Here is a 27045-nt window from a genome sequence, read left to right on the forward strand (position 1 = left end):
GATTCAGTAATCTTTGGAGGAGGAGAAGAGTGCACAGTTGCTGGTAAGGGCACTGTCTAGATTCACCCAGGAGGTAGAAATTTACTTTTTCTTGATGTCTACTATGTTCAAGGCATGGAACATAATCTCCTCTCCGCCAGTCAGATCATGAGGCATTCTCCTCAATTAGATGTTATCTTCAGTTCGTCCATCTGTAGCATTGTTGATAGGGAGACTCGAACTACAATCGCTATGGGACTTGAGGATCATGGTTTGTATAGACTTGCTGATTCTGGCGATTCTCAGGAGCACGCTCTGGTTGCTCGGAGTACATCCATCAAAACACTTTGGCATCAATGTTATGGGCACTTAAATGTGCACTATCTCTATCAGTTATATCGAGAGAGTTTGGTTGCTGGTCTACTTGAGATCCAACCCCGAAATCATGGAGTTTGTGCAACTTGTCAAGTTGGCAAGCAACATTGGACACCATTCACAGATGGTGATTCTTGGCGAGCCTCCAAGGTCCTTCAGTTGGTTCACGCTGATGCATGTGGGCCAATGAACACTCCATTTGTTACTAGTTGCAGGTACTTGTTTTTTGTTGACGATTTCAGTCGTAAAATCTGGGTGTATTTTCTAAAAAATAAATCAGATGTGTTCAGTACATTTCAGCAGTTTAAGGCCTTAGTTGAGAAAGAATCCGGTTCTCAGATTGTCACTCTAAGGTCAGATGATGGGGGGGAGTTTTGTTCCAATGACTTCTCTACATTTTGTGCTACACATGGCATTAAGCGCCAACTCATCACACCATACACCCCTCAATAGAATGGTGTAGTTGACCGTAGGAATCGCACCATTACCGAAATGGCTCATTCTATGATAGAGCATGACAATGTTCCTAAGAAATATTGGGCTGAATCAGTTTACAATGCAGTCTATCTCTTGAATTGGTCACCTACACATGCCGTTAAGAAGATGACTCCTGAAGAAGCTTGGTCTGGACGCAAGGCTAAAGTGGGCCATTTGAAAGTCTTCGGTTCTACCGCTCATGTATGGATTCCAGACGCCAAACTTGCTAAGCTAGATTCAAAGAGCCAAACACTTTTGTTTATTGGTTACAACGACAACCACAAGGCCTATAGGTTGATTGATGTGGAGGCAGATCGTCTTATTTTCAGTCGTGATGTTGTGGTTGATGAGACTACTAGTTCATTTATGCCTTCTACTCCTAGTCCTGCGACTCAGTCTATGAAGACTCCTGATGTTGGTGTTCGTCTTCCTCTTGGTTCCCATGATGGGAGGGCTTCAAAGCATCAAAGCACCACTTGATTTGTCACAAGATTTGCATCTAGATGACTTTGTTCTGGAAACTCCAGGGGATGTTGTTCGGTTGTTCCTCTAATGCCAGATGTTGGTACTTCTACCCTCAGGCCTAAATGGCGGGCCAAGACAATAGGAGATCTTCATGATGATGAGCTTCTTGAGGATAGATCAGTTCGTCGCAAGAGAAAGCAACAAAATACAGTGAACCTTGCACTTGTGGCCAACATCCACAACATCCATGAGCCCTAGACATATTACGAGGCTAGAGGCATTCTTGAGTGGGAAAAGGCTATGGAGACAAAATACCATAGTCTTCTGAAGAATAACACTTGGGTTCTTTCTGATTTGCCTCCTGGGAAGAAACCTATCAGCTGTAAATGGGTTTACAAAGTCAAGTATCATGCAGATGGTACTTTGGATAAGTACAAGGCCAGATTGGTTGCTCGGGGTTTTGCATAACGGGAGGGCATTGACTACGAGGAGACTTTTGCTCCTACTGCCAAGATGAGTACAATTCGTCTTCTTCTTGCCATTGCAGCTCAATTTGGATGGAAACTTCACCAGATGGATGTTAAGAGTGCATTTCTCAACGGTGAGTTTCAAGAAGAAGTTTATCTGACTCAACCTCCTGGCTTCAAGGTTCCTCGTAAGGAACATCAGGTTTGTAGATTGGTAAAAGGCCTATATGGCCTGAAGCAAGCCCCTCGGGTTGGGTACTTCAAGATTGATCAGTATTTGGTTGAACATGGTTTTCAGCCCAGTCCCTTTGACACTAATCTGTATGTCAAATTCTCTGGTGATGATATCCTTTTTCTTGTTGTCTACGTGGATGACTTGATCATTATTGGCAATTCAACACATTTGATTACAGCCATCAAACAGGACTTGTGCCAAGCTTTTGACATGACAGATTTGGGGCTTCTCCATTATTGCTTAGGTGTCAAAGTGTGGCAGAGTGGTGACAATCTCTTTATTTCACAGTCCAAGTATGCTCGCACTTTGCTTGACAAGTTTCGAATGCAGGATTGTAAACCTGCTTCTACACCTATGGAGAAAGGGTTGAAGCTATCAACCAAGTCTGAATCACTTTTAGTAGATGAGACCGAATTTAGGCAACTAGTAGACAACCTCATCTATCTCTCTGCCACTAGACTTGACATCTGTTTTGTTGTCAGCTACATCTCTCGCTTCATGAGAGCCCCAAAAGCTGATCATTGGATTGCAACAAAGCGAGTGCTGCGATATGTGAAATTGAAAGGCACTTCAGACTATGGCATTCTGTATAGCAGGTGCAACGATCCAAAGCTGATTGGTTATACTGACTCAGATTTGGCAGGATCAGTGGATGACAGAAAATCCACTTCTGGGTATGTATTCAGTTTGGGTACAGGTGCCATCACTTGGAGCAGCAAGAAGCAACAAGCAATGGCTCTTTCCTCGACCAAAGCTGAATATCGGGGAACAGTCAAGGCTGCATGTGAGGCAGTTTGGCTCTGGAGGATGCTTTTTGACATGCAGATGCCGCAAGCAGGTCCTTCTCCCTTGTATACTGATAATCAAGGGGTGCTCAAATTGGCCAAAAATCTAGTCTTCCATGAACGTACCAAGCATGTCGAGCTTCATTGTCATTACATCCACAAGCTAGTAGAAGACAGATCAGTTCAGTTGCAGTATGTTCCGACAATGGATCAGACTGTGGAGATTCTCACCAAGTCTCTAAGCTTGGATAAGTTTGTAAAATTTAGGGGGCAATTTGGTGTTTTTGATCGATTGACCATTAAGGGAGGGTGTTAGAATAATAATTCCTTATATTTTTAATGGTCAAGTTAGGTTGTTAGACTTCATTAATGTCTACAGTAGTCAGTAGTTAGAAGTAGGTGACAATAGAATGAAAGATATTTTACAAGTTCACTTCTTGAACAATATCTTCATATAAGGATATACATTTCATAAAATTAGAAGTAATGATATTCTTGATGTCTTGGTTTCAATTACCTATTAGGTAACCCATTATTCGTATAATCTCAAATTAGATAATTTTTTACTTGACACACAACTAATGATTCTTGTAGTTGCAAATACCAACATGGTAGGATACCCTCCATATCATAAAATGTTCTTGATAAAATTTCCAATTTAGAGAACTGGGTCTAAGCTCATCCACAAATCCTATACTTGGATTTATTAAACAAAGTGTATATCATAAATTGTTTTTCATAGTCTTTAAAACTATTGTCTTCAAGATAAGGTTGTCATGTATGTACCATAGTGGGTTATCCAACTATGTGGAGGCATACATCAGTAATAATAAAATTCCTAAGTGATTATTACCAACATCATGCTTCCAATGAGTGAAAACACTATATTCGTTAAGTCTTCATATTAAGATATTCTCATGATTTTATAATAATAATACTCTTTATTTAATTACTATATTGTGCAAATCCATAATATCATAGCTCATGATTATGTCCAACTAGATGAAGTTTAATAAGTAACAATTATAGACTTAATAGCAATCAACACCATGTTTAATTTTCTATGCATCATAATTTCATGTTAGACACAAATGATGGCTAGTCATGCATGGTTGAAAGTAACCTAATGCCACTGTATAACCCAAGCAAAGGATATGCTACACTTATTAATGCCAGTATATTTGATAATCATTGTATCATCATATATTTAGACTGATAATACATAGGGTGACATAATATGTAAATCAACTTACCCTTTTCAAATTTGATCTTAACAACTAACATTCTAGTTTATTCATTACCTTTTGACAACCAAAATTCATCAATATCTAAAATATTGTGACGATGCAATTATTCTTTATTTCTCATAATTTCAATGCCAATGTCCACAGAATGTCATACCAATTCTGTGATAGTTTTGAAAGACAACCCATATATTTCAATTATCAGAGTTGTGGTTAATAAATAAGGCATCTAAGGTTTGCAATTAGAGTTGTGGTTAATAAATAAGGCATTTAGAGGTTCAATGGCAAGTGGTAATCTTGGTCACATGAAGAAGTTTTGTAGAAAGCGGCTGGTTGATTAGAAGTCCAATCAAGGGGGGTCTCTTCTGCAGGCTCATGTCGCAGAGCGTTTTGAGGAGAAGGGGGCAGCCTTCTTTGCATTCGTGGCCAAATGTCATGCAGATTATGTTAAGTCTTCTGTAGGGTAGTTATAGAATGACCATTAAGGGAGGGTATAAAAAATAATATTGTAATATTTCTATAATGGTTATCATAGTCATTTAGTTAGTATTTAGAAACTTCCTTTTATGTCTTTTGTCTTTAGTTAGTTTTAGGAAGTTTCCTTTCTGTCTTTCGTGTTTCCATTCTAGATCGTTTCTGTTATGGAAAGATCCTCTTGTAATCTCTATATAAGGAGCCTTCATCTCCTTTGCAATTAATATACAACAAATTATCATTTTAATGCGAAGTTGTGGTTCTTGGTTTAGTTCTCAAACATTGTCGATTTGATAGACAAAAATTCCCATTTGTTCAATGAAGTCACTTGGAAACTTGTGACCAATTGTGGAAAAATAAAAAAAGCTTGGCCTGTTGGTTGCTAAACTTGGCAAGAAGTAATAGAAACAATTAACAGGAACCTGACAACTACTTGTTGGCGTATTGTACCTTTCCACCACAAAATGAAGTAAGTTTGATTTTCATGGAATTATTAATCAGAACTGAGAAAGCCAGTTCTTTAGGATAACTATTTGTGCAGCAAATTTTTTTATTAACATATGCCTAAAATTAATGTCATTACCATATTATACAATATTGCTAATCACTTTGATTCATTGTCTTGTCTGTCTTAAACATAGAGATGTGTAATGCAAGAAGAGAAAAAATAATTGTTTTGTTGTTACATTATGATGAAAGAACTGTTATCTGTACCTAAATGGAAATTTGAGGTAGTTTAAGTTCACATATTGTTGGTGCTAGTATTTGAAAAAAAAGCATCAATAGTTCTCAAATTGCAATGCCAATGGTCATTTTCTTTTCATTGACAGAGTCTTGCAAGAGAAGGCCTATTTGATGGATGCGGTTTCTACCGTGTAGAGCCTTCAGGAGAGACAGTAGATCATGATAGAAAAGGGACGAGAAGAGGGTAGGCTGAAATTTCTTTCTTAAAAGAAAATAAAACTAAGGTTAAGAGTTTCTGGAAGCCTTATATCTGATTTTTTTCTTTTGTCACAGAAACAGAAACCAGACTTTCTTAAATATTTGACATGTATGTTTTTTAAAGATGTGAATTGCTGTTGTGTAAAAATTAATTTTTCTGATGAAAATCTCATTGATGATACCGGAACTTCGTTACCTTTCAAACCTCTGGGCTATCAATAATTTTTTTCTTTGAAGTTTTATGGGATGCGTTTTCCTTTGAAGTGGCCTGGATTATGATTAGATTTAGTTGCAAAGCATTGATAATAACTTATGCACACTTGAATTGACATAGGGTGGGGTAAATAATTCCTTGATTGAATCAATCATTAACTATTCTGTGCTTCATTTACTATATTTGGTTCTTTTAACTAATGGAGCAAGCTCAAATTGTAGGTATGCACTTGTACAAGGTGGATTATATTCATGTGGCCGACAACAAAGCATTGTTTTACCTACAGAGCCAGTGTTGCATAACAATGTTGGTACAGTTGCTCTGATTACGGTTTGTATTCCATACCATTAGATCCATCATCATTTTATAAGTACATGGTCACATCTAATTTATATTGGTTGAAACAATGGACTTGTTCAAAACTATGACATTTGGCAAAATAAATAATGAGTTACTCGCTCCTTGTAGAGAAGATTTGAGATTCTTTATCTTAAAAGGGGTCTACTTTCTTTTCAAGTTATAAATTATTGTGGTTGTGTAAAATTTTGCTCATAATGTTGTTTATTTTGGGATATTTGCTTATTAATTCAAGTTTCAACACCTATAGGGCACGAGTGAATTCTTCTTCAACCTTGAGGACCATCATGAGTGGGACAAAAGTTTCAATGTTTGGGGAACGGTTAGTTTCTTTTCACAATTTCACATGCTTCATAGATATGTTGTTACTGTCAAAAAATTCATTTACATGAAAACTAAATGTCTAGATACAAAACTAACATTTGAGCACCATCTAAGGTAAATTGAGAAGTTTTTTTTTAATTTTAATACAAGGTGATAACTATGTTAAGAATATTTAGAAATTTGTTGCTATAAGGTAAAGTATACTCTTCTTTTCTTTCCCTTTACAGCATGTTCAATTATGGAACTTCCCATCTAGAGAACTGCACACAATGCAAAAATATAGAATGCTTCTCTATACCAAGATAGCAGACTTTATGATAGTATTAACCAAAAATATTGTCACCCTGCAGAAGTGGGACTATCAGTACTGGTATGGGGATGCCATTTAAATTGGTGTACATGAGTAAATGATAAATATATGATGCTTCTCTATACCAAGATAGCAGACTTAATGATGGTATTAACCAAAAATCATTGTCACCTGCAGAAGTGGGGCTATCAGTACTAGAATGGGGATGCCATTTAAATTGGCGTACATGAGTAAATGATTAAGGATATGACTATACTAAGCAAAAAATATAATTGCTAGAAGGTGTGGGTATGGGGATTGGGAGACATTCCTCATCTGCATGCTGGAATTTCACGGTAACTATTCCAAACATCCAATTGTATGGTACAGGAAAACATTTCCAAACTTGATCTGAAAATGGGTATACTGTGGTTCTTTGCTATTAACCAGCTAGCTTTGTTGTATACCCTGAAAATAATCACGTTATCAAACTAATAAATTTTAGCAAAAAATATCATTTATGATAGATAGACTTATGATCTTGTAACAACATTTTCAAGGGACAACTCATAGGGATCTGTCACATGAGGAAGGCTTTCAAGCATGCACTAGGCCTTGGCCTAGTTAGTAAATGTGGGGATGTGAAAAGGGGGTGTCCTGAAGTTCCCACAAAATTATAGGGAAAAGGGTTTGACTCTAGGGTTGGCAGTCCAAAATTATCAACTTGTGCTGCTCCAAGCTTCAAGGATGGATTTGGAGATGTGGTTTTGGTAGCTCTACAATTTTTTTTCTTCTGGATTTTGGTGATGGTGGTAGCACAACTATTAAAAAAAAGAAATTAGTAACTGTTGTCATTTTATGACATCCTTGGTCCATCAGTAAGAACCAATAAAAGATATGCTCCATGAACTAGTGCCGCCCTAGTTGATTGAGTGCCAAGTCAAGAAATCAAGGAAATGTTTAAAGTGTTCTCTTGTCATGAGGTAGACTTTAGGCCTTATTCCTTCACCCTTGCATCTTCCTTCGTACCTTGGAGTCCATTGGTCCTTTCTCCTTCTCTTCTCCTTCTTAAGATTTCCGGATTTCGGGATTCGGGGAACCAATCTATCCCTTCTCTTTTTGGAAAGAGGTATCCTGTCTCTGCGAACCCCAAAATCCGACCATCCCTTCTTTGTCGGATTTCGGGATTCAGGGAAGTAGTCTACCCCTTCCCTTTTTGAGAAGAGGTATCTTGTCTCCTCGAACCCCAACCTTCCTTTCCTTGCCAGATTTCAGGATTTAGGGAACCAGTCTACCCCTTCCCTTTTTGGGAAGAGGTATCTTGTCTCCCCGAACCTTGAAACCCAACCTTCCCTTCCGTGTCGGATTTGGGATTCGGGGAACAAGTCTACCCCTTCCCTTTTTGGGAAGAGGTATCCCTTCTCCCCAAACCTCAAAACCTGACCTTCCCTTCCTTGCTGGATTTCGAGATTCAGGGAACTAGACTAACCCTTCCCTTTTTGGGAAGAGGTATCATGTCTCCCCGAACCCGAACCTTCCCTTGTCGGATTTCAGGATTCGGGGAACTAGTCTACCCCTTCCCTTTTTGGGAAGAGGTATCCAATCTCCTCGAACCCCAAAACTTGGCCTTCCCTTCCTTGTTGGATTTTAGGATTCGGCTAACCAGTCTACCCCTTCCCTGTTTGGGAAGAGGTATCTTGTCTCCTCGAACCCCGAAACTTGGCCTTCCCTTCCTTGCCGGATTTTAGGATTCGGGGAACCAGTCTACCCTTTCCCTTTTTGGGAAGAGGTATTTTGTCTCCTCGAAACTCGAAACTCGAAACTGGAAACTGGAAACTCGAAACTCGAAACTCGAAACTCGAAACTCAAAACTTGGCCTTCCTTTCGTTGTCAGATTTCGGGATTCGGGGAACCAGTCTACCCCTTTCTTTTTGGGAAGAGGTATCTGTTGTGCTTGGCACACTATTCCCGTCTCTGACAGGGACCCCCCTTCCTTGTTCTCTCTACTAGCCTATGAGAGAGGAGTTAAAATTTGTGTTGGACAAAAGCAAAGGGTTTCTATTGCAAGGGCCGTATATTCTGGTCCAGGTGTGCACATGTTGGCCTTAAGGTTTTCAATGCATGTATTAAGTATGAGTTTAGGGGGGAAAACACATATCTTGGTCACCAATCAACCGCGTTTTCTTCCACATATGGACACAAATGTTCTGATTTAAGAAGAGATGATCGATGAGGGCGGAATGTATGAAGAGCTCATCAGACATGGGTTAATATCTTAGCCATTGATGGAGAATGCCCGAAAATGGAAGATGAGATAGAGGGAAGTATCCCTAAGGGAGATAATGAATCGAAGGTTCAGGTTGTTCTTAGAAAAATTTGGACTTTTGGCATTTCAAACTGCTTGCCAACCTCTACAATGATATCGAACTTAACCAATTTGAACAAAGTTTCAGGTTTTTGCCTCCAAAAAGTTCGGTGTTTTCAGGATTTAAAAACTTGCTAAACCCCTTGTTATGTCCAAAAAATATGCCAAATCTCTCTGTTCATAACAAAACTTCGGTGTTTGTAGGTCCATTGACTTGAGAACCCCGAAAAAAAGTACCGAAATGTAGGTTGTTCACCATAGGCCTTTGTGTGTAGGTTAGGGAGTCCGAAGTTTAGGCTAGAGGGAGATTAATTTTAGTCAAAGGCATCAAATAGTGTAATAACCCACTTAACTTAACCCAAAATTTCAACTGATTTTTTTTTTTTTTCTATATAAATATTGATTTCTTATTCTTACTTATTCTTAATTGTGTTTGATTCAATCACATACTCAGGTATATCTATCCAATCGGGATAGGCATCCATCCAATCGGGATGGGCATCTAACCATACGGGTTGGGCATCTAACCATACGGGTTAGGCATCTATCCATACGGGACTAGACATCTAACCATACAGGTTAGGCATCTACCCAAATGGGTAGGAATCTATTCATAAGCATAGGATATGCTTTGGCCAGAGACTTTAGACTCATCGAGACCATCCGAGTTTTGAGGCACCCTCTAAAGACTACATTCCCCTACTAGGAATGCATCAAGGTCATCGTTTTTAGGAGTATATAAAAATTAATTATATAAAAAGCTTGAGTTCTGCCTCGGAATTCGGCCTAAAGCCTCGGGAAGTCAAGCAAATCCATACGAGATTCCTTCCGAGTATGCATTGAATTAATTTTAACCTTTCAATTAGTATTTGCACCATTGATTAAAATACCAAGGAGCTTCGAGAACCAACTATTCACCGAAAACCAAATCCTAATCCCCATCCCCGAACGCCTGAGTACAAGGGACAACTCTGTCCCTAGACTGCCTACATACCCGTTTCAGCATGGGATCAAGGCGTAAAGTATGTAGTTCTGGTTTCTAACTAGGGTTTAATGTAAACTGTTTTGGTGGGTACGCAACCCTTTCTAGGGTCAATGTCCCAGACAGTATCTTTGCGGTTGGTACCCACGATGATAGCTTTATAGCAAAAAGGCTCAAGGTGGCCCTCTGCTTGTGGCCTAAAACATCTAAGTCCTATTTCCTATCAACTGCGTCACCCTTGACCCATTATCATTCGTTGAAAATCATCAAGATAAATAAATTCCAAACATCACATGCAACCAAACTCTAATGGGGTTTTCTAAGGTTTAACTGAGCAATCTTTTTAGGTTATCGATCCAAGGGGGTTTACCTGCCCCTTGGATTTTAACTTCCAAATGATCCTTATTTCTCCTCGACGGTTTATAGGGACAATGCCACAAACGCCGTTGTTGCAACTTTATTAGGCGTTAAGTGCAGTAGTTCAACACGACGTAATTACTCGTAAGCGTGACCCAAAGGCACCATAGATATCGAACACTGCTAGTTTTTTGGTTTCAACTCCTCTTGTTTAGTTATCTAACTAGGAATTTAACTTTGAATTCATTAATCTTAAATGAAAAAATATATTGATGAAAAATAAATATTTATATACAAGGAATTATGCTTGAAAATTAAAAGCTAAAATATAAATTTTAGGTAATTGAAAAGAACATAAACAAATCAACTACTTGGGAAAAGTATTTTCTTTGAAGGAAAAACTACGATAATAATTAAAACTCTGAAAACTTAAACTAAATACATGAAGTACTAATTGTTTGGGAATTATGATACTTGTAAATTATAACTTTTGAAAAGATTTGAATTACTCGTAAGAGATATTTGTTTTGAATCAAACCATTACTCTTGAAAAAAAGAAATCCTAATGCTTGAAAGGGTACTAAATTGCTTAAAGAAAATTAAATGATCATGTAGAAAGACTTTGGAAATGGATTTAACACTTATTTGTTTGAAGGGAAAAACTATTTAATAATAAGCTTGAAAATAACCATGTTATCGATAAACCAACTAAGTATTCCACTTGAAGTAACATGAATTTTAAATCTTTAATTATTCTCTACAAATGATAACCTTACTTTAAATAAGAGTCCTAATACTTGAGAGGTACTAAATTTCTTGAAAGAAAATTAAATGATTAAATAGCAAGATTTTGGAAGCGTATTTCAAAATAACCACATTACTTTTAACTACCAAATTTGGAAAAAGGTTAGAAGAGAGTCTAATTGCTTGCCAATTTGAAATAAAGCTCCGCGATAATTCTAATCAATCTACTTCTAGTTGCTTTTGAAATAATGCTAAATCTTTTGCAAGACTATAAGGAGACAACTACCTATTCCTTCCACCTGAAATAATGTCAACTTTATCTCATCAATTTCAAAATCTCAGAAGTGAGCTAAGGCTTTACTTCAATCTAATTCTCTAAGTGATGATAGGATAGTTTTCTTGAAACTCATTTTGAGGTAAGAATTCAATAACAAATTGTGACTTATTCCATCTTCAAAGTTAAGTTTCCTTAGACATTCACTAAATTTTGAGGTTCATATCTTGTAAAAAGATTACAATTTTTGTTCTATTTCCATTTGCTGAAAACTATTTTGATTTCAATAAAATTTCTTTACATCCTAATTAATACTAATATTCCTCCAATATAGATAACACCATTTAGATTGTATGAAGATTTAACTATGAAATTTACCTCTAAGTTTAAATGTTAATTAAATTTATCTATACTAATTACTTGCAAGGTAAATGAAACTTCTCCTATTAGAAGATAAATGTTTTTAACTATTAGTAGTTTGGACTATTCAAATGCCTTGTTTACTCTAAATCTTAAAATCTAACTTTGCATAAAGAACAATCTAATATTCAACTTTTGAATTAGTTCATATTACTTGAAGTACAAAAGGTAATTACGTATCTAAACACATTTACTTGGGAGGTAAATCCTTTTATCCTTAATACTTTACACTAATTGAAATTTATTGAATATCTTGAGGGGATGATTTACTACTAGAATTATTTGAGGTTAACATAGTAATACTTGGTGAAAGAATCCATGTATTGAAATAATTTCATTTATTTTAACTTGTGCAAAAGCTTTCCAAGGTGCTTTATGAATGCAATATCATTTCCCCATTCATTTGTTTTCATAATTCAAACTAATTTATCTAATAAGGAGATTTAACTGTTATCCTAAGAAAAACTATTTCAAGGTTGTGGATCTCTTGATGTTTGGTTATCCATCTCAATTTCATCTGTTAATTATCCACTAGCTTCTTGCAATTTTTAACCATTTAGAAACCAAAGGAGCTCTTTCCCCATCATTAAAGAAATAAGATATCTGCTATAGGAAAAGTCCATATTTGCAACTCAATTAAACTCCAATATGAGACAAATTCATTTTTTAAATAACAAATTTATTATTTCAGCAAGAATTTTTTTTTTTTGTAACCTTAGAAGATAAATTTTAATAATGTAATTAATTTAATCAATATAATAATTTTTAACTATCAAATGTACAATTTAATTTTAATGATACAAATAGATTTAATTAATTTAACAACTTAAAATATAAATCAATTCAACTATTTGAATAACCTAAATATTAATTATAAACTATATTGTAAATAAAACAATTTTTAATTAATAATTCCAAAATACAAATGAATTATTTTTATAATATAATTAATTTCAATTATTCTTAACTACAAGAATAATTTTTTTTTTAATAATCACAATTCAGTAACATAAATAAATTATATTTAATTAAATGAAAAGGATCTGCATTAAAAAGTTGTTTGGTTGGGGGAGGACTCGAACCCCTAACCACCCATCAACTATTTTGCCTTTCCACCAATAAGCCATGCAAGCTGTTTGCTATGCATGCTGGATAGTTTCTATTTAAAGAGCAATCAATGCGGCCATGTGTGTTACTAATCCTTTCCCGCCCATTTTGAAATTCAAACTACTTTATTTTATATTATTTATTTATTGATTTTTATTTTTTAAAATTGAATTTAAATTGAATTAATTAATTCTTTTAAAAACATAATAATTCATTTCATATTAATATCATTATTTTAAAGTAAATTTATTTAATTTAATTTTGATCATTTAGAATATATATATATATTATTAAAATATAAGTTAAACTCAATCTTAAATGAATAACTTAAAAAATCTACAATCAACTTTAGAATGTGATTTTAATTCAACAAAATAAATATTTTTTTTAATTTTTAATTTATTTATATACTTAAATTTATTCTTAACCAACAAAAATTTATATCTATTTTTAAAACCCTCAAAATAATAAATAATTGGTTAATGAAGAAATGAGAATTTCCCACAAATATGAATCTAAGCAATATGTTCATTGGAATATACCCCTTTTGAAGAAAACAACTAATTTATGAGTTCAAAAGAAAGAAGAAATACGCAAGTATTTGATAAGGCATAAACATATACCCATCCATTTTTCTATCAAAAATTTGAAAACAAAGTGAAAATGCTCTTTTTTTTTTGAGAAATGAAACTACTATTCTATTTAACCCATCTTCTATCGGAATTAAACAAAATAACTATATCTTTTAAAAATACTTTAATCCTATAAATTTTTCCCCAAAAAATTATAACATGCATGCAAAATAAAAATCCCTCCCCCTTTTTTTTTTTTTTTCAAAAAACATGCAAGTGAATACAGAAGAGGGGAACCTGATTTCTACATGTCGAATGAAGACTTTGTTGATGATTCACCCTCTGTTTCCCGCTATCCTTCCTCAATCATTGCTTGTAGCTTGGTGAAGATCTTCTCCAAATCCTCAAAGTAAAGAAAATCTTGCAATATTCCTACAAAATTCTTCCTAGAACTAACATAAATTTGAAACTAATTTCTTAACAATTCAAAGACCTATTTCATCACATAGAAACAAAAATGAACTCACCTTTTTCGAAAATCTAGTAGTCAATATATAGAAAAGAGAACCATTTTCCACTACCAAAAGATCAAAATAATTCCATGCAAAATGATTAATTGTCATAGTGGGGGTTACATGCAAAAATTTGAATTTGAGATTCTCTTCTAGAAACCTCTCATTTCCTCCTACAACATGTGCTAAATAACATATTGAGAAAATAAGTAATTTCTAAATTAATTTCATGCAAAATGATTTTTGTCATAGTGGGGGTTACACTTGACCCATGCATTCAAATTTTGAATTTGAATTTTCCTCCATTTTATCAAGAATGAATTTTGTAAATCATTTGTCATTAAAAAACCATGAATATAATTATTCTTATCATAGAATAATTTTGTAATTCCTATGTCATATATTTGCTAAATATAATATTTATTCCTTAATATTTTGAATTTGAAAATTTCTTTTCTAGAATCTTCTTATTTCTCCTACACCATGTGCTCAATTAGAATATTGAGGAAATAAACAATTTCCAAGTAAATTATGACCTCACGAGTGTGTCACAACTATTTAAGTCTTCTTTTTAAACTAATTCTATCCTTATTCAATTTTCATCTCCAACTAACATTGCTCATAAAATTAATATTAATATTAATAATAGTAGTAGTAATAATAATTGTAATAATAATAATAATAAATAATATTAATTATAAGTTTTATCGAAGTCTAAAAAGAGGGTTATGACAAAGAGAACCTTCATAAGGTTGGATGGCACCATTAAATAGGTGTGTTTGAAAAGAATGGACTGAAAGAGTAAAGAAAAGCAAAGCATTAAAACCTCTCCTCATGTTCATGAACCAGAGGCTAGAGCTGAAATCAAGACCAAACGTGGGAGTTTTTTGAAGGGCAACCTCATTCTCTTAGCTAAGTCAAGGTTTGGGCTGTTCTTAGAAAGAACTTCAGACTTTTTAAGGCCAAAATCATCCTTTAACATTTGCCAAACCTAAAGTTTTCACCAAAGTTGGTTAATGTTTGGGGACAAAGTTCGACATTATTAGAACCAAAAAACCTGCTATCACCCTTGATAATGCCAAACTAAATACCAAAATTCGTCTAGCTTGAAAGAAGTTCAATGTTTCTGAAGTCTCCAACTTGCTAGTATGCTTGAAAATCCCAAAGAAAACATCGAAGTTGGTGGAAATTTGAGTGAACTTCGGCATTTTTAGGGTCTTCAACTTGCTATTGCCCTTGCTTTTACTGAAAATAACCCCAAAGTTTTTAGGGGCATAAAGATTTCACTGTTCTTTTTGACTTTTGGCTTGAAAAGGCCTTAAGAATGCCGAACTTTTTGGTGGGTTTTGTGCATGTCTTTCAGGCTTCTGTGTTTGTTTAGAGTGGGAAAGTAAGCATGGTTTCTAATGGTCTTTATGGCCCCTCCAAAGGCCAAAGTTTGGGCCAATCAACCCTTCCAGTCAGTCCTAGTTGTGAATGAAGCATTGAATTAGCTTCTTGAGCTTGGGGGATGATAACTATATAGGGTGCTGTATCCTGGAGGAGGACCATGGGCCTTGGTTTCTTATTACCCTTCATGCGCTTGGGTAAGAGCCCAACCTCCTCATTGAACGTTAGGATTTAACAATGACCTTTGTGGTCAGTCAAGTTCAAGTGATAAGTATTCACTCCGAAGGTGTTCATTCCTAACCAATGCAACTCCTCACTTTTGCAAAGCCCTAAGATGTTCTTAGGCATAGTGGTATTCAAATTTTTTGGGGAATGAGTGAAGTATGAGATAATGATTAATCCTTGACCTTTGTATTCATGCAGGATGGAGGACACAATGAAGGAAACCATTTGGAGATGCCGGAGGGTTCCCTAGGACAAAGCCATAGAAAGAATTCCATAGCTAGCATCCTAAGGACACTCGCGAATGGAGCCCAAGGACAAAGTGACAGGATTGGATAGGCAAGGACTCTCACCACCACCACTAGCAACAAGTTGAATGCCAGAGCGCAAGATTGAAGGCAAGTGCTTGCACAAAATGCTACAGGAGTATGGAGAATCATAAATAAATTGCTGGAAATTATAGAAAATGAATTTGTTTTTAAAAGCAATTTTTTTATTGTAAGATGACTACTTGTGGGCCCCTTTTAATGTAATTCAATAGGGGGACACAAGTCAGTTATTTCCTAGCTACTAGATTTCCCCTTTTTGTGCTTCGAGCCTAGTGAAACTTTGTCTTCTAGTAAGATTAATTGAAACCAGTTGCAGGTAGTTGGAGGTGGTTGAAAATTACTTGAAATCATTAACTAGAAAGTTGTCAGAGCTTCTATAAGGCAGATCACAACCAATGGATGGGTAAAATTCCAGCCATTGATGCCAAATGGAAAATCTATAAAAGGCCAATGACTCATTGTAAGGGGTTAGAACAGTTAGGATTTTTACAGGTTAGCAATTAGAATTAGGAGTAGAAGTAAAATATAGTAGAAATTGTTGGACATAAATTGTTGTAATGACAGTTGAAGCAAGTGAATAAAAATTGAAGCATGGTGTTTCACCATTTGTTTTCTTCTGTTGACATGGTTTCTTTCCATCAAATTAGCTAATGTTCAATGTTTTTAATGGTGAAGTGTGAGGGTATTTGATTTGATTTCAGGTTCATACCATTGGAGGCTTGCAAACTGTAGGTCTCAATGCATGGTTAGTTTGAACTCAATATTATTCTTAGTTCAACTATGGGTGTTTATCTTAGATTGCGCTAGAATTGGGTGTCTGAATGAATATCCATTGTCTAAAAACCCTTTTATTTCCTTGGAGCTTGCACTATTCCTATGGAGTTGCGAGTACATCTTTGGCTAAGCAGGATCTAGTTTATTTGAAGTTTGTCTACCCACAACATCAATTGTTACTATCATTGTCCTTAGGATCCCTAAACTTTAATCCTTTTGCTTTTATTTCCCCCATTCTGAGAATCAAAGCATCGCCAGATGCAGACCAACTTGTAGCATGCGTAAGTGTTAACTTTAGTCTTTTAGATTAATTCAATTCTCAGAAAATAGGAATTTAACTTAATTTCCAGATTATATGAATTCCTGTTAGTACTTAGGAATTTCCAGAATTAAGTAAAAGTAAAGAAATGAACAAAATGAACACACAACACACAAGTACCCTGGGAAAACCTCCTAGGAGGAAAAACCCAATCAGAAAGATCCTCAGATTTGATTATGCTTCAAATACAATATTTTGATTACAACACTTATCTCTGGTTTCTGTCCAAATAGCAAGTTGCCAAGGTGATGTAGAGTGATGCTCTAGTTGTAGATGATCAAGACATCCACCAGCAGAAGATAACTTCGATAGACTGAAGCAGCATGTAGCTAAATGTTCTTGCAGTTCACCAAGGAGCAGATTCGCCAAGTGTAGGAGGGCAGATCGCATTGTTTCTGTGATATGAATTACTTTACTTCATTTGATGAACTCATATATATATCTTCCTCTAGGTATAAATCTCCAAAGTCATCTTAGCATAAAATAACTTTTTATTATTTATTTCTTAGCATGTTTATAAAGCCACATCAAGTGGCGTGAGGATAGGGTCTGCCCTATTTGGGGTTGGCATGAGAGAGAGGGCCCAGCCCTAAGAGTGGCGTGTGGGAGGAGAAGGGCCCAACCCTAAGAGTGGCGTGTGAAGGAAAAGAGGGCCCAGCCCTAAAGGGTGGATTCCAATGTTGCCTTAGGCAATTGGAATCTCCTCTTCACCCTAATTACAACTAACACTCCCTCTTAATTAGGGAGAAGAGAATATAATCAGAATATTGCTATCTTCCATCTTGCACACAAGCAAAGAATGGATTACATAATCAGAACATAAGTAGACTTCCATCTTGCACACAAGCATAGAGTGGAATTACATAATCAAAGGTCTTCCATCTTGCACACAAGCAAAGATTGGAATTACATAACAAAAGATCTTTTCATCTTGCACACAAGCAAAGACTGAAGCCACCTTACATTGCTCGCAGAGGGTGGTGAGGATTTTTTTCTACCATCTTACATTGCCTGCAGAGGATGGTAACAATGATTCTTCTCCTCGAGAAGACTACTACTTTACATTGCCCGTAGAGGGTGGTTGATGCAACACAATGCATCATTGGGGAAGAGACTCCCTCTCAACCAAGGTCTCATTTTCTGATATCCCGAGCCTATCCTTGAAGTACACAAACTTCACCTTGGATAGAGGCTTGGTGAAGATATTTGCAACCTGATCATCAGTGCTGACATACTTCAGCTGAATAGCATGTCTTTGCACCATATCTCGAATGAAGTGGTAATGAGTTTTCACATGTTTTGACCTGTCATGAAACATTGGATTGACATACATCTTGATACAACTCTGATTATCACAGTGTATAACTGTAGGTACCCAAGGTTGTCCAAACAACCTAGCAAGAAGCTTACAAAGCCACACAGTTTCTCTAGAAGCAACACTTGCTGCAATATACTTGGCTTCAACAGTACTTAGTGCAACAGAGGATTGTTTTCTGCAAGCCCAAGAGATCGCAACGGATCCTAAGCTAAAATAAATGCCAGAAGTGCTTTTCCTGTCTTTGACACTTCCAGCCCAATCTGCATCTGAGTAACCTTCCAAGGTTATTGAAGTGTTAAGTGGATACTTCAGCCCATAACCAACTGTGCCTCGTAAGTATCTTAGGATGTGCTTGGCTGCAACAAGATGAACATGTTTGGGCAAGCTCATGAACTGGCTGAGCGCATTCACTGCATAACATATGTCTGGTCTAGTGTTAACTAGATACATCAATGATCCAATCAACTGCCTGTACTCTGATGGATTTGCAAAATCAAAGTTAGCTGCAGAAACACTTAGCTTCTTTAAGTTAGATTCCATAGGAGTAGACATAGGTTTACAATCCATCATTCTAAATCTTTTCAAAATATCAAATACTTAGAAAATTTTTGTTAGATCTTTGCTATACTTCTAGACCTAGGAAATAATGCATTAGACCTAAGTCTTTCATTTCAAATTTTGAAGCTAATTCTTTCTTACATCTAATGATAAGTTCATCTTTACCAGTAAGAAATAAATCATCCACATATAGAACTAGAATTAGCATTTCATCATTAGATATCTTAAAGTAGATGTTAGAGTCAACATCATTTTTACAAAATCTTAAACTTAACAAGTACTTATCAATTTTTTCATACCAAGCACGAGGGGCCTGTTTGAGGCCATATAAAGCTTTCTTCAATCTGTACACATGAGTTTCTCTATCCTGAATCTCATAACCCTCAGGTTGTTCAATATAGACTTCTTCCTCAATGACACCATTAAGGAAGGCAGTCTTAACATCCATTTGATGTAGCTTCCAACCTCTAGCTACAGTAATAGCTATTATGGTTCTAATAGAGGTATATCTAGCAACAGGAGCAAATGTTTCTTCATAGTCCATGCCTTCCTTTTGAGAAAAACCACGAGCTACAAATCTAGCCTTATATTTTTTTTCAATACTACCATCAGCATTATGTTTAATTTTGAATAGCAATTGAGAGGAAACAACAGATTTACCTTTGGGTCTGGGCACAATGCCCCAAACATCATTCTTAATGATTGACTAATACTCTTCATCCATAGCAAGCTTCCAGGCATGATGGTTCAAGGCTTCTTCAACATTGCATAGCTCAGACTCAATGAGATTGCTCATCAATGCAACGTAGTTGGACAATACTTGAGGTCTCTTGGTTTCTCGAAAAGTCCCACTGGGAGCAGCAAATCTTTCAGCTTTTTGAATGGTGTTTCCTACCCAAAGTGGCTTCTTTTTGCTAACAACGATGTCACTAGGAATATCAGTGGGATTCATTGGCTCCGGTGGATCATTACGCTCTTCTTGAGGTGGAGGTTCAACAGGCTCCCTCTAAATCTCAGGGTTAGTATCAACATTCATATGTTGATTGTCATTAACTTCATCACTAACAAGAGACCCTTTTGATTTCTTAAAGGCAATATCTTCTTCAAAAGTAACATCCCTACTTACTTCAACATACCTTTGACTTGGAATATAGATTCTGAAGGCCTTGGATGATTCACTGTATCCAACTAGCATGCCTTTCTTTCAGGAGGGCTCCAACTTGGTTCGTTTTTCTTTGGGCACATGAACATACACAGGACTTCCAAAAATTCTTAAGTGACTGATGTCAGGTTTGGATCCTGTGAAGGCTTCTTCAGGAATCATATTCTTTAGAACACGGTGAGGACATCTATTCGGAATATATATACCGTTTTTCTAGAAGCCTCAACCCATAGAAAGGTCTGCAGATCTTGATCATGAATCATAGCCTTTGCAGCCTCAACATTGTTCTATTCTCCCTTTCAGCAACTCCATTTTGCTAAGGGTTGTATGGAACACATAACTCGCTCTTAATTCCTGACTCAACACAAAAATTATGAAAGCCACCAGAGGTATACTCATCGCCATTGTCATATCTTAAACATTTAATTCTTTTACCAGAGGTGTTTTCAGCCAATGCCTTAAACTCTTTAAATCTACTTAAGACTTCATCAGATTCTTTAGATTTCAAGAAGTAGATCCAAGATTTCCTAGTGAAATCATCTATGAAGATTACATAATAAAGAAATCCACTAGCAGATGCTATAAACATGGGACCACATAAATCAGAGTGAACAAGTTCTAGTTTATCTTTAGCTCTACTTTCACTTTTATGAAAAGGGCTTTTAACATTTTTTACCTAAGGCACAACCTTTGCATGTATCATCACGAATTTGACTGAGTTTAGGCATACCTTTGACCAACTTTCCAAGGGAGGGAAGAGCTTGATAGTGTAAGTGTCCAAGTCTTCTATGCCATAGCTCACAGGATTCGGGAGCCTCATTAATGAGGGCTTGAATAGGGTTAGCAGAGAGCTTATATAAACTATCATATCTATTACCTATTACACGAGCAGATTTAAAACTAGATTTCTTAGGCCAAGCAAGTACTTTTCCCTCAGAAAATGCAATTTGATAACCTTTATCTTCTAGAGAAGAAATGGATATTAAGTTTCTTTTAATTCCAGGAACAAACAAGACATCACTAAGGTGAAGTGAAATGCTAGAGTCTAAATTTAAAGAAGTAGTGCCAGAACCTCTTACCGAATATGAAGCATCGTCACCAATTACCACATGTAGACTGGTATCCTTTTCTGCTAAGTCTGAGAGGTGATCACGGTAACCTATAATGTGTCTGGAAGCATCACTGTCAATCGGCCATGTGTTACTGTCTGTGGGTATGTTGTTTGATAGGGCAGAGATGAATAAGAAGTCATCATTTTGTTCTGAGACTTCATTTAGGTTGGCTTCTCCTTGCGTAGGATCATTCTGACATTCTTTAGCATAGTGGCCAAATTTGTCACATCTGAAACATCGAACACGAGAGATATCTCTTGGCTTCTTCCAAGAATGCTGAGAACTAGGTGGTTAGAAATCTCTATTCCTCTTGGGATAATATTTCTTCCAATTTCCACCTTTCTTGCATTGGGCTGCAAGCATGTGATGATCATCTACTTGAGGACTTTTGAATTGCCCCCTTGTGATAAGACGCGACTCTTCTTGAATGCAATCATTCTTAATGCGATTAAGGGTGGGTAACTCAGTTCTACCACTTATGGTTTGAATAAAGGACTCCCATGAGTGTGGTAGACCATTTAGGACAATCATAACAAGATCCTTGTCTTCCATGTTATGTCCAATAGTACCTAGCTGATTCTTTAGTTCTGAAATCCTCATAAAATAAGACATAGCAGAATCTTCTTTTGACATTTTGACATTAAGTAATTGCTGCCTGAAAGTAATTGCCCTACTGAAGTTGTGTTGACGTGTGTTTTGTACACTGCCTAACACAAAATAAAATACCCAAGGGTACCTTATCCTCTCTTGAATAAAGCCTCTGATTGCTGAAGATGTCGCGAAGAAGGATCAATCAGGATGACTCCAAGGTTCTGTAATGTAGGGTCTCTACGTGTGGATAAGCACTAGTGGTCGTTGTGAATACTGTTTCATCAAGGGGCCTTACGTTTCCGTTCAGGAACAGATTTTCCTAAAACTAACAAGTTCTCAAAAAGATCAAAAGGTAGGGTTTGCAAGAGATGAATCCTAATCTAATCCTAAGAATGACTCAATGTAGGCTAGACTTGGTAAGATTCGACCAATTTCAGTATTGCCAAGGAATTACAACTCTACTGAGATTGATGTGATCTTCTAAGGTGATTATTGATTTTCAAATCATCAAGAATCATAGACACTACCATGAAGGTACATATCAATAGTTCAATGATGATTGAAGGTTTAAGTAATCCAAATATCTCTAGTTGACCACACAAGACGTCCTTACAATCAGTAAGAAGCTAGTGGTTTGGAATGTGAATCTCACCAAAGATCAAACTCAACACTTAGTCCTTCAAATTTAAACACTATTTCGACTGAGAATGATTCAAGAAAGTAAACAACCATGAAGATAACCATGAGAATTGCAATAAAACACCATAACTTCAATATTTTATTGATCTCAAAGCCAACATAGACAACAATTGCTTGAAATTCTTTCTTCAATGCTCAATCTTGCTACAAAATAACTTTCTTCTCAAAAGCTCTAATCTTCTAACTGCTATTCTCTATCTCTCTCTTATTTCTAATTACAAAATGAAAATGAATGAGGGTATATATAGCATCCTCAATTACAATGAACGACCCAGATCAAAAGAAGATCAACGGTTGAGATTTCGATACCTAAACCCTAATTAGGGTTTTATTACAAAAGTTCCCCATTTATTGAACAATATTAAATGCATAGCCAAATACTTAATTGGCACAAAAATCTAGGAAACATAGACCAATGATAATTAAGGTGCCACATCATCTATAACAACCTTTCTTCTATAACCTTGTTCCCTTTCCAATGCTCCTTCTTAGCATATGCAGTGAATCTAGACACAATTCCTTCGATCTCAGCAATAGGAATCTTTGGAAGATTCCTCATTCGTTCCTCCAAGTGGATGACCTGATCAAAAGCCTTGAGAAGAACTGCATCCCATCCAGGCTCGAGTTCTTTGATTTTTTCAATCAGGAGCATAGTGGCGAACATTTGATTTCTTTGCTCATCTGTGATAACATTCTCATCTTTGCAAAAGATGACCTTGACCTTCTCTTCCAACTCTTGAAGATTCACATCTGTCTCATCTTCAATCCTTCTGCCAAGAATAGAACATAACACCTCAAACACCTTGTCCTGAATTGGATGGATGACCTCCTCAACTTGATTGCATTTGGTACTAATGTCTTCGAAAAGAACTTCCTTCATCTGAAGTAGAGTTGACCACTGGAGTAAATTATGAGCTCCTCCATCCATTATCTTTTCTTGTGCTAAAATCTTTCTTGGTGTTTGCCTGATTACTTGCAGAACAAGAATGATAACATCTCTAGTGTGGGCAAAGGCGGCTACTGTTATCATTAAGTTGTGAATGATCTCAAGGACCTGGATAGCTCGATGTGTAGTCTGCATCATTCTTGTTGCGAACTCAATGGCAACGGTATGGGATTTGTCAATCCAAGAGCTCATAAGCTGAACCAAGCTCTTAACTCTTTCTGCCTCACCAACTGATTCAAGGGGAAGTGCTTGCACAGGAGATAATGCTGGATCCTGACGTCCCAAAGGCTGATTGAGATGGCTAAAATAGCCTCTCCAAGCACCGACCTCTCGCTCAAGCTTTCTATTCTTTTCCATTTCTTCTTTAAGCTTGTCTTTAAGTGCCTCGAATGAATCAGTGGCCTCATCTAGTGTCTGCTTGGCTGTGAGTGGACCAAGCTCAAATGTTTCTACATCATACTCTTCTGCAAGGATTTCACCTTCATATTTGTCCACTGCTGGTGTAGCTATCTGCAATTTCTTGGATCCTGTCTCATCTCTGATCATTTTGGACATTTTGGTAGCCTTCCTTCTCTCTGTCACTTCCTGAGAATTTCCAACAAGGCTTTCTAAATCAATTACATTATCTTCATCTTCGATCACAATCACCCTTGTTAGCCTCTCCTTTAACCAATCTGGAATGGCGGACCTTGTCTCTCTAACTTGTATTTCTTTAGGCACTGATCCCTCTTCTCGGAGAGGAGATGTCACTTCATCATCATTCTTGTCTTCATGTAGCTCATTAACTTGGGGAGATTGACTTGATGAACGTTGAGGTGCTTGCCTTTCTTCATGTTTATCATTCTGGACCATCGATTCCATAGATTCCTCAACTTCAAGTACCCTCTTCTCTTGTCCTTGACTTGTCCTTTTTTCATGTCAAGAGGATGTGCCAGATGAGTGATCTCGATGGGCCTCTTGCTTCTTCTTGGAGGGTTCCCTTTTCTCAGGTGTTTCTTTCCTCTTCGCGCTTCTAGGATGAGGATTGCCTTCACTTACGCATCTAGGGTGAGGATTGTCTTCATTTGTGCTCTTAGGATGAGGATTGCCTTCGCTTGTGCTTGCTCCTCCTTCCCCTGGCCTTTCCTCCAAGGTAAAAGTCATCGGTGTGTTCTGTTCTCTCAACTTTTGATGTTGTATATCAACCCATTTGCGAGTACATGACAAAACCGGAGCCATCAAAGTCCTCAAGTCTGTAATCTTAGGCTCGTTCCAATCTATCTTCACTATTTTGTCCTCTCGGTCATAAGATGATTGGAGATGTCTGCCACTGTCCTGGGCTTGATCGGCCACTCTGTAAACTTTGCATTTCCTGATGAGATCTAAAGGTAATCTGGAATGCATCTTTCTTTTCACCTCTAAATCACTTGAGAGATTCATCAAAAAGTCTTCTATCTGAAATTCGTGCTTGTACTTTCTACCAACTGTTTCTTCTATATACCCATAAGGATCAAAGTTCTCTCTCAAGGCAAAGAATGAAAATGAATATAAGGCCAATTCTTTCTCTGCATCATCCATGGCTAGAGCATTAGGACATACCTCAACTGAATTCCCCAGGATGATAGGCACAGGAATTCCATTTCCATGCCTGTGTCTAAATGCCTTTGCATAAGATGCCAACTGCCTAGTCACCTCCAGTAACACTATTCTGTCTGTCGGATATCTTGGCAACATATATGGCGGTGAAGGACACCCATGAACTCTAATATATGTAAACTTCTGGAATTGGATAAACCAAGCACCATACCTCTTCACAAGCTCTTGTGCATCTTGAGATATCCGATTGTGAATCCCACCTTGCAATGTCCTGGTGATGTTCATCGTGAAGGTATCATTAACTAACTTGTAGTTACTTCCAGGTGGATGATGCAAATGAACATAAGATTCACAAACTCTGACTTCCCCTGGTCCTCTTCCGATCACTCCTCTGTGAGGTAGTCCTGCATATTCAAAACTCCTGATCAAGGCATATATGATGTACGAGCTCATGTGGAATGACTTGGTAGCCTTCAGTCTTCTCAACTGCACGTCCAAGCAATGGCTAATAATTCTAGCCCAATGAATTGTTCCTTTCCCTTGAACTATCACTTGGATGAAGTAGAACATCCACTTCTCAAAATAGAAGGCTTGAGGAGCCCCTATAACTCGATTGAGTAAAGTTATCAAATCTCTATACTCCTCCTGGAAGTCGATCCTATGTGGTGTGTTGGGAATCTTGCTCAGGCGAGGACGACTTTTGAGTAACCAATTCTTATTGATGATGCTCAATCAAGTGTCTGGATCATCTTCGTACATGGACCTAGCTCCTTCCAAGCTTTTGTAAATCATATCTTTATGTTCTGGCAGATGGAGAGCTTCACTGATAGCCTCTTCTGAAAGGTACGCCAAAGTGTTTCCTTCCTTGGACACGATTGATCTGGATTGTGGGTCATAATGGCGGGCACACTTGATCATCAGCTCATGGCACTGGACTGCTGGAGGGAAACCGGCCGCCTTGATAATGCCACTTTCAATTATTCTCCTTGCGACAGGTGATGGCTTTCCAATGTAAGGGACCCCTCGAAACTTCTTCACACTGAAGTTTCCCAAGTTGGTATCTCCAATGTTGCTCCATTTTGACACGATCTTGGTCTCCAATTCTTCATTCCTTTGATCTTCCTTCATGAGAGCTGGACGACTAGTGGATGCTCCTGTCTTCGGGGTCGCCATCTTGATACCTACACAACATTTCATAATGAGCAATATACTTTGCAACGTAGAAATATAGACTAGATTTAAGTTTTAAATCTAGGAAACTTCATGATAAATCTTTGAATTATCATTTCCTAAATATAACTATGCAATTTGAAATTCAAAATTTCAACATGTTTCAAAATTAAGACTAGGAAGATCTCACCATACCTCCACTTGAGGACTAATTCTAAGAAAAATGATGCAAAAAAATAGGCAAGTTTGCTAGGCAAAATGTGGGTCGAAGTCTTTTAGCAAAATGCGCTTCCTCTTTAGTCCTCACGTGCCTCAATTCCACCACCTTTTGGTCTTAAACGCCTTGAGGAAAATTTGCTCCACCTCTAACAAAGTTCGCACTCCTTCTTGGACCAGATTTCACACTCCTTTGCTTCTCCAAATCGCATTTGAATAAATGATTGAATGATGGATTAAAATGCTTCAAAACACCACAACTATATAGGCGCTCATCATTGCAATTGCCCATAGGCCGACTTGGAAAATAGGCCAAAAATAAATAAAAATTAAATAAAAGAAGGGGACGACTTTGCAAAAAACATTAAAATAATGTCCCCAAGCGCTCTATTTTAAATTTAATTTAATAATAATTAATTTAAAATGCCTTTATAATTAAAAATTTTGATTTTTTAAAAGGCTTAAATTAATTATTAAATGCCCATGCGCTCTTATTAAATGCCAATTTAATTAAAATATTTCAAGTTTTTTTTTTAGCGAATTTGGCATTTAATGCAATTTGAAGGATATTGGCGCCTAAGCATGGGAAGAATAAGGGATATCAACAACATCGCTTTGGTCCCTTGGAGAGGGACAGGAGCGCCCATACATTTTTGGCTTTGTATTTCTTGCTTTTCATGTTCAAAATCCCCTCCTTGACGCTCA

At 36.7% G+C, this 27045-nt stretch overlaps 1 protein-coding gene across 5 annotated transcripts in view; it reads left to right on the forward strand.

The window, feature by feature from the left end:
• Nucleotides 1-27045, forward strand: part of LOC131029311 (peptidyl-prolyl cis-trans isomerase ppi1) — a 148418-nt gene that overhangs the window by 49265 nt on the left and 72108 nt on the right. For 4 of the 5 annotated variants that reach the window (XM_057959748.2, XM_057959752.2, XM_057959751.2 and 1 more), the window contains 3 exons: nt 5332-5429; nt 5879-5987; nt 6265-6336. In XM_057959748.2, coding sequence (XP_057815731.2) covers nt 5332-5429; nt 5879-5987; nt 6265-6336 — 279 coding nt within the window. The remainder of the gene's footprint in view (nt 1-5331; nt 5430-5878; nt 5988-6264; nt 6337-27045) is intronic. The other variant, XM_057959749.2, reaches the window with a different exon arrangement.

This window comes from Cryptomeria japonica, chromosome 10 (assembly GCF_030272615.1).
Source record: "Cryptomeria japonica chromosome 10, Sugi_1.0, whole genome shotgun sequence".
Lineage (NCBI taxonomy): Eukaryota > Viridiplantae > Streptophyta > Pinopsida > Cupressales > Cupressaceae > Cryptomeria > Cryptomeria japonica.